The following is a 9,142-nucleotide window of genomic DNA, read 5'->3' as shown; positions in this document are numbered from 1 at the left end:
CTTCCTGGAGCCTTGTGGACCTGAAAGGTATACAGCGCTCTCCTAGGGGAGAGCAGACTCTTTCCCAGGTAGCAAGGGGCCCACCCAGGGAGTCGAAGCCCACCCTGACAGTGAGGTGGGTCTGTAGGTGTAACAGGGAAACTAAACGTTGGAGCCTCTTCCTAAGAACCGGTTGTAAAAGCCTCAAAAACAACGCGGAAAGGCTGAGGCCTAAAGCCCGGGGGCTGCCCGTCCCCAGGGCTCTACAGATGCAGTTCAAGAGGATGCACAACCGGGGATCCCTGGGTGGTGCAGCGGTTTGGCGCCTGCCTTTGGCCCAGGGCGCGATCCTGGAGACCCGGGATCGAATCCCACGTCGGGCTCCCGGTGCATGGAGCCTGCTTCTCCCTCTGCCTGTGTCTCTGCCCCTCTCTCTCTCTCTCTGTGACTATCATAAATAAATAAAAATTAAAAAAAAAAAAAAAAAAAAAAAAGAGGATGCACAACCACAGCAGGAGCTGCTGCGTGGGGGCAGGTGCCAGTACCCCTGCCCACTCCTCCCACCAGGTTCCCCACAGAGACTACACAGCACAGGATTCATGTTTCACAACTTTAATAGAATATTCTAACTATTCTGTACAAATTGAAAACACCGTATTCAGTTACAAATGTATTATAAGTAAGGCTGAGCACTCTACAGGCCTGGTCAGTGTGGACACTGCATCCCCGGCAACAGAGACCCTGGTCACACACTCGGAAACCCCACACACGCCAGCCAAAAACAGGTCACTCTGAACCCAGGGCTTTTAAGACAAGATGAGCATGGGGCCAAGAAATGGGGGTACTGACAAAGCAAGACTTGACACGTACACACTAACAGCAGTGCTTCCCAGCCTAGGCCCCTCACCACAGAAGCCTGGCGAACCCCGGCACTCTGCCCGCAACCCGCCCCCCAAAGCCGTGTGGTCTGCATGTCGTGGAAACGAGCTCCTGCCCTCAGCTGAAGGCAGGACGGAGCGAGGTTCCTTCTACACAGGCCTCACTCCCTGGGAGCCACGACCACACCCACCTGGCGAGTCACCAGGTCACCAGTCACACACATGGTTTCAGAAACTGTAAGGACAAGTGACAGCATGTGTCCCAAGCCCTCACAAAGAGGAAAGAATAAATAAATACAAAGATGAACCACAAATGCTCACGCCTCAGGGCTAGGGTGCACCACAACCCCTACCCCACCCTGAGGAAGACAAAACCAGAGAAAGAACGTTCTAAGGAGAACAGGACCCTACTCTATCAGCTCTCCTGAGAGGATTAGAGCACAGGAGACCAAGTGGTGGCAAACACAAAGCGTATGGGTTTCTTCAAGTGAAGAAGGATCCAGTCTGGCTGTGGAGGGGTGTGACTGGTTCTAGAAGCCCTGGAACCACATCCCCAGACAACTGCCCTTGGCGTCAACTGACCTTCCACCACCCCATCCCCCCAGGGTCTACGGAGCCCTCCGGAAGGCAGGGCCTGGGAAAGTCCACTGAGCTGCACTGCACCCAAGGCCATAGAGGGTGCTGGAATCAAACCTCCTATTTCTGAAATGCATTTAAGTTGCCACTGTACAGGTTAAGCAAAATAATAAGGATAAAGGAAAAGTTAAAGTCAAAATCATGCACTTGAAAACAAGTTAGAAGCACTGCCAATACGGTGGTGCCGCCGCCATGACCAGTCCCCGACGCTGCACCTGCGGGACGCTCACTCCTCACTGCTGTTTGCACTCAGATGGCTGGCTGGGCTCCTTCTGTCAACGAGAGAAGACAAGACTTGTAGGGAACCAATGCTGTCGACCAGGTATCGCCAACCAACAATGCAAACCAAGACTCAATTGACTGCCTTCATTCTTACTGAAACGATGGTTACTGCAAACATACTTTTAAGATTGTAATTAAAAAAAAAAAAAAAAATCAGTCAATTTCCCAGAAATAAAGTCTCAGTAGGGCAGCCTTTCTGGTTTCAAGACATGCCATAAGTCTAAGTCACAGCCCGTGTGTTGGGAAGGAGGAACGTGTCAGGGTCGGAGACTCAGTGCAGAAGGGAGCCCATGCTCCAACACTGCATAGCAGCCTCAGAGCCTCGGGCAACCCCCTGCCCCTGCCCACGTGACAGCAGCAGGCTCCCTTTTCTGTTCCTCGCCTCCCGTTAAGACAGGCTCAGCACCTGAAACAGTGCCACTCCAGGGTGGGCCAGAGGCAGCTGAGCAGCCCCAGAGTCCTGCCAGCACTCCAGAGTGCTCTCTGCTAACGGGCTGTGCCAGCAGACCACAGCTGGGAGGCCATTCCAACAGCTCCACACAGGCATGGCTTGATCCTCCCAGTCCCTCCCCAAGTGGGATGTCTATCCCTCCAGAAAGGTATCAGGGAGAGAGCCTCCCCCGCCCCCAGAGGAGCACATTCACTTCAGTACAACCTAACACATCTCACACCGTTTAAAAGCGCAGTCAGCAACCCCACGCATTCTGTGCGGAGGCCAACAACAGCCTGAGAGACAGACGAGATTACTAACCATTCTGAGTAAATACATTTACTGATCAGAAGTCTGTAATTCTTGGCTGCCAAGATTATAAATTATTCTGATACAATGTGTCAAGCCTACTACTGAGTCTAAAAAAAAAAATCCCTGCATTACAGGCTCAAAGGAACATGTGGGATAAAGTAACTGACACCTTCTATGACTGGAGCTGGGACTACATTCTTTGGGAAATCACATTTAAGATACAAAGAAAATTACACATAAAGGATTCCTAAAGACAACCATGATCTCAGACCCTGGTCTAATAAGCTCTTTATTTGGAAGTCTAAAGGGAAGAGCACACAGACATCGCTGGGACCCACCAGGTCTGACTGGCCCCAGGTCTCTGCCCAGCACCGCCCAGCAGTGGGACACTCTGGGAGGGGGTCCTGCTCATCTAGAATACTGAAGAACCCAGGCACCAAAACAAAACACACCTGATCAGAAATCCAGGTTGGAAAAGATCAAACTCAAACTGTGGATCTGGAGGCAGCCCAGGTCAGCGGCCAAGGAAATGACCCACTGGCTCTCAAGCCTGGCTGGAGAAGCGAGGAGGTGCTCCCAGCCTGGTATGGCCATGGCAGGGGTGGGAGAGTAGCTGGCAACGTTTTGAGGAGGAGGGGAGAAGTGTGTGTTTCCACAGTTGTATTTCCAAGAAGGAGGTGGGTTAGAGAAGATGGAGCTAAGAAGTGGGAACACCATGGGAACGGGCAGGCAGCACACCTTCCTGAATACGTGTGAGTTACACACATACAGTGTTTTATAACATTGGGCATTTTACAGTATATGCTGTTTGAATGATATATTTATTTTTAACCAGGAGAATGTATTATCTATTTGTTTAAGATACCTTCAGCAGCTTGGGGTTTAGATAAAGTCTGCTGGAGAGCACAGGGCCAGGCAGGGAGGCAGGCAGGTGGCCCAGCTGAGGACAGCATCTGCACGGACACGGGCCCTCGGCTGTAAAGTCAACACAGAACCCCGAAGCTTCTGATGTCAATTTTATCAATAAGACACTTGTTTTCAGCCTGTGACACAGGCCAAAACAGGATGACAACTAAACCCAGCATCCTCTGTCTCAGGCCACAAAGTCCAATGGCAGCCGGGTTACTTAATGCCACTGATTATCAAGGGAGAGGACTTGGGTATTTCCAAGGCACAAACTAACAACCCAAACCTGCCTGTTACGGAGCCATTTAAAAGCCAAATTTTAACGGGTGACAACTGCCACCAAGCACACAGCTGACCAGCGGCACACAGCCAGGGCCCAAAAGCCTGTGTGACTATGGAGGGAATGGCCTCCCCGATCCGAGAAGCTGGGCCCCTGACAAGGATCTGATGACACTACTGAGGTGCTGGCTGATACTGCAGTCACGTGCCAGGGAGGGTCCCCTGTCTGAGAGACTCAGGCTGAATAGGTTAAGGATGCTTCCCAGTGACTGGCAGGGTGAGAGAGGGGTAGGGGTGGAGCAAGCCTGGTTGGTCAATTCTTTAGACATGTGGGGTAGGGCAGCCCCGGTAGCGCAGTGGTTTAGCGCCACATGCAGCCCAGGGTGTGATCCTGGAGACCCGGGATCGAGTCCCACGTCAGGCTCCCTGCATGGAGCCTGCTTCTCCCTCTCCCTGTGTCTCTGCCTCTCTCTATCTCTCTCTCTGTGTGTCTCAAATAAATAAAATTAAAAAAAAAAAAAAAGGAGAAAAAAAAAAAAAAGACATGTGGGGCAGTAGGAATCAATCAAGAGCAACAGAACACACTGTCCTATATGCATGTAAATGATCCAGGTGTCTCTTCATCTCACCTAGTTATGACGTTTCTTAACCAGGAGATAGCTGTGCTACCTCTTCACCTCTTAGTTCTCTATGTGAGCCCACCCGAGTGAGCAGACAGGAAGGCAATGCAGAGAGACTCTCAAAGGCCTGTGGTCTGCTTAAATGTCAGGATCAGCAGGAAGCCTTAAGTTCAAGTCCTAGCTCTCACAGGCCCTGCTTTACACACTGACTGCCGCTGCTCTTAGCACAGCACCAAGAACCCCTGACATTTCCAGGGATGAACATCACTGCACCTGCCTCCTGTGGCACCTTCTGACCAGGCGCCCCACCCCTACCCCCAAGTGAGGACAGTGTGCCCCAAGGGCGAGGAGCTGATGGCTGGAACAGAGCTGCAATGGCCCATGCTGTGGCAGACAGGGGTGGCAGGTGGGCACAGCTAGCTCTTCCCCAGCCAGTCAGAGTACTCCCAATAACACGCAACAGCACCTGCTCCGAACACTAAACCACATAGATACCACAGCTTTGGAGATAGTAACTCTAGCACATTCAAAGGTCAGCTAGCCCTTAATGACCTACTGGTCTGCACCACACCTGAATTTAAAAAGTAGAAACAATCAATTGAGACTCATCAAGAAAAAGCACAGTGGGCTGCTTCCTATTGCACAGGTGTGGCTCATTCCAGGGTGGCCCGTGCAACACGGTCCTCATGAAGACTGCACAGTGTCCACCTCCCAGGGCCCTCACGCTCTGTGCTCCTCCTGGAGGGCAGTCCCGTCCCCAATAAAAATGCCACACCAGTCACGCCTCTCCGTGGTCAGCAACAAACACTGGGCTCAGCAACAGGAGCCAAATGTAGTTTCTGACGATCAGTTTTAGGAGTACATACAACAGACACCTGCGCAAAAATACTGTTCTTCAGAAAGCCCTGAGCTCAGCCTAGCACACTAGAAGTGTGCCTGGCCAACAGCTTCCTCTTTATCCACAAAGTCACAATAAAGCACTGTTATAAAGCACAGATCAGAAGATTGGATTAGGAATGAATGGAATTCCACCTTACCTAGAAACGCATGAATGATTAACAGACAAAAATTACACCTAAATGGGGAAAAAATTGAAAGGAACTGTCAGCAAAAAAGAAAGCAAAATGCACAAGATTAAACAGGCGGAAACAGCCACTTTCTCATGACACGACTGACTACAAAATCTTGAGCTTGAGATGAGCAACCCCAACCCACCACAGCTGTTCATTTAACACCAAACATCCCTTCTCCCTTGTTTGCCTCCACGTGTGCAGACTCAGATATAACAAATCCCTCTGAAAGACAAGACCCGGGCCCTTCTAGCTGCACAGGGCTGGCGGTCCTGGTGCCTCCCAGTTTATCATCCCACCCCTGTGCCCCACCAATGAAGATCCACGGAGCGCCAGTCCTGACAACCCTATACTGTGCCAGATTACTTGTGAGAGAATGCCCTTCCAGAAAACAGACGTGGCAGGAGACAGGTTTGGCAAGGAGAGAGAAGAGGACAAACAACAGAAGGAAGTGACAAGCGACGGAGTAACGGAGCTCCCCCTGCAAACCATCCTCAGTCTCTGTTCTTAAATCCAAACCATGAATGTGTGTGTCAGCACCTCCCCCATTCGCCCAGTGTGAGCCACCTGAGGCAGGGCCCCCATGTTACAGAGCTGAGCACAGGGGTGCTTGCACTACAGTTCTCCCGTGATAGGCCAACTGTGCAGAGGTGAGTATGTCTGTAGGCTTATTCCCAAAGCAGTATTTATATGGTACATTTAAAAAAGTCTTAAACCCACCTCTCATCCTTCCCTAGAAGGAGCTGTAAAGCATGCATTTACAGAAACATTTGGGTGTTAAAAAAAAACAAACACACACACACACTTACAGAGCTGGGTTATTACACTGATAGTTTAGTGCACATTCCACTTTGGGCAAAAACGGAGGACAAACTATGTCTAGTTAAAGCGAGACCCAGGCTATAAATGGCAGGTCAGTTGAGTGTTCCAACAGCCTGTGATGTATTTAATACTAAGATGTAGTGAGCTTTCAATTTCTCATGCTAGCAAACAGAGGACATTCAAACTACAGCTTCAGGACTACATTAAAGCAGTTCTGGATTTAAGAGATGTGTTAAGTGGCAAAGCAACTTCATTTAAGTTGATCTGACCATCAGTAAACATTCAGACCTTCAGGTAAAATTAACGGGGTTGCCACTCTCATTTTGTTTTTGTTTTTGTTTTTTTAGCAATGCTTCCTAGTTTACTTTCAATGATTAGAGGTATTTAGACATAGCTTGTGAATATTCTCAGCCCATAGGCAACTACAAAATTATGTCTACAATTCAATTACTCTATTAAAAAAAAATAACCCCCCGAAGTTCCTTCTTTATACCTTTTCCAAAAACAAATAGATGGCAGCTTATTGATGTGGTCATTCAGCCATTACCCTGAAAGGACTGGAAAACAAAGCTGCTCTCCTGAAATAGCTTATGGAAAGAAAGAGCTTCTGAGTAAGCTTGGAAAGCCTTCCTTCACTGGACACTCACCGAGCACTAAATCCTACCGAAGGGGCTACTCATGCCTATTCCTGGTCTGTTTTCCATGTTCTAACTAGAGCAGGACAGGCACGCCAGGTGGGGACACAACCCAACAGCACAGCAGCATGGCATCGGTGGACACGGCAGCTCCCCAACAACTGACCTTAGGGTTAATGTCGGCATCATCCTCATCTTCTCCCTCCTCGTCACCTTCCAACTCCTGCAGAAAAGGATGAGAGCGAGCTGAACACACGGGACTTAAACTCTTGTGGATCTGCACACACTCCACACAAATGAAAGCCACCCTCGAATTCAGCAGGAAATCCATGATCACGGTCCCTAAGTGCTTAGGTCACTTCCTCTGGACACAATGATTTCTAGGCACCTTTTTGTTCTCAGTGATAATGGACATAAACACACTGCTGAAAATGCGATTTGTTTGTTAAACCAACATTTCCTAAGTCAATCGAGGGGCTGGCGACTGGGCAGAGGGCCAGCACCTGCGTCCACCACCCCCTTCCACTGGCTTCAACAGGGTGGAGGCCCCGAGGCAGCTCCACACAAGGTTCCATGACCTCCAACTGTTCTGGCAGGGGAAGCCTAGTGCAGCCTCAGGGAAAAGATGCTCCACGTTCACCATGTCTTACCTCCTCTTCTCCTTCCTCACCCTCTTCAAACTGAAAAAAGAAAGGAAACAGGATTTAGGTCTCTAAAGCACAAGGGCAGCCTGACCCAGGCACAGTCCCTGTCAAGTGCCCCCCACTGGTCAGGCCTGTGGGAAGCAGAAGCATGGCCCAGCCTCTGGGCATCCTGGCCCTTGATGCTGTGGGGCCATCTAGCCATGAGGCCTGCTGTGTTCATAGGATGCTGGGTATCTGAAAACCACTCAAAACAAGGCCTGAGGATGGGGAAGGGTGCAGGAATAAGATGGTCATCATGACACCATATTGGGACCCCTTGGGAAACTGGCTAATCTAAGCCAAACAGGAGCATTTTACTATGCAGATACATGAATTCCAATAGTATTTTATATCTCCTACAAGGGTATTTATTATTAGAAATGTGATAAAACCCTGGTGTTTAAGTGTGAAGAGAAGCCTAACACTGTAGTTGGTTGGTTGTGAATGAATTTCTTCTAGGTCCAAAGACACCACAGGTCAGACTCTCATTCAAACTCCACACATCAGACTCAGAACAAGATCAAACACAAAACAAACCTTATCGTTACTGCCTGAACGCCACGAGGGACATAAAAATTTAGTAGGCTTTTTCTTACAAACATTTCATTCGTTGGAGCCTGTCCTTAGTGACAGCCCACACAAAACTTCTAAGGGCTTAAGGGCTGGTGGGGTCCACACACCCCCCAGTGCCCTTCAGCCTCCGAGAGGGAAAGACCTTGGTCTGATGTCTTGTAGGGAACTACATTTTAGCTCAGATTGGAACTACCCTCCAACAGGCTCAAGCGTGGATCTTCTGAGGTTCTAAGTATTATCATTTCACTCTTGACGTGGAAGGGCCTAGAGGGTCCTGTTTCAAACACACCTCACAGTGACGTAGAACAGTGCTTCCACAGTGACTGCAGAGCTCATGGGAAAAGCAAGCTAAGCCTAGAGAACGTGGAAGACCCATTCCCTCCTGCAACAATGTCCAGCTGTTGTGCAAGGTTTCCAACATAGCAGACACCTGAAGTTTACCTTCATCCTAACATGCACTATGTAATGGTGCCAAGAGGTGCTATTTTATTTTATTTTTTTAAATTTTTGTTAGAGGTGCTATTTTAAAGAGCCTGACAAGTCACCAGAGTCTACCGTTAACCCTGTTTTCAGATGAGGACACTGCAGCACAGAGGCCACAAAGCTATGAGTGGTGAAATCGGGATCCTGGTCTAATAAGCAGTCTTGAGTGCGGCTCCCCCTTCTAACCTCTAAACTACACTGCTCAGCAGCAGCACCCATACAAAAGGTGTTGTGAGTGAATACACACAGTCCTAGCCAGTACTACCCACTCTGCATGCATTTGAAGTAAACCAATATATAATGAGCTGCACGTTCGAGTTTTAAAATTGATGGGTATATGATCAAAACTGTGGAGACCATGCAGTCTAGAGATTTCCACTGTGTGTCATCACTAGACTGTTTTGGCTACATTAAATAAAAACTAAACACTCAGTTGACCTCAGTTGCCTAGAGCTTCATTTTACATCCTCAAGCATCACATGGGGCCAGTCCTACCACACTGGACAGAGCAGGCACGCTGAAGACTGTTCCATCATCACAGAAAGTTCTACGGG

The 9,142-nt window shown here is 49.1% G+C and overlaps 1 protein-coding gene across 4 annotated transcripts in view; it reads right to left on the bottom strand.

Moving 5' to 3' along the window:
• Positions 1-575: 575 nt before the first annotated feature.
• Positions 576-9,142, bottom strand: part of NAP1L4 (nucleosome assembly protein 1 like 4) — a 41,981-nt gene continuing 33,414 nt past the window's right edge. For 3 of the 4 annotated variants that reach the window (XM_077862837.1, XM_077862838.1, XM_077862839.1), the window contains 3 exons: positions 7,500-7,529; positions 7,016-7,072; positions 576-1,765 (listed from right to left, as the gene is read on the bottom strand). In XM_077862837.1, coding sequence (XP_077718963.1) covers positions 1,727-1,765; positions 7,016-7,072; positions 7,500-7,529 — 126 coding nt within the window. In that variant the 3' untranslated portion in view covers positions 576-1,726. Of the gene's footprint in view, positions 1,766-5,359; positions 5,398-7,015; positions 7,073-7,499; positions 7,530-9,142 lie in introns of all 4 variants that reach the window. The other variant, XM_077862841.1, reaches the window with a different exon arrangement.

Source organism: Canis aureus, chromosome 21, assembly GCF_053574225.1.
Source record: "Canis aureus isolate CA01 chromosome 21, VMU_Caureus_v.1.0, whole genome shotgun sequence".
NCBI classification, from domain to species: domain Eukaryota; kingdom Metazoa; phylum Chordata; class Mammalia; order Carnivora; family Canidae; genus Canis; species Canis aureus.
Note: the sequence above shows the minus strand (reverse complement) of the source record. Positions and strands in the feature narration are given on the sequence as shown.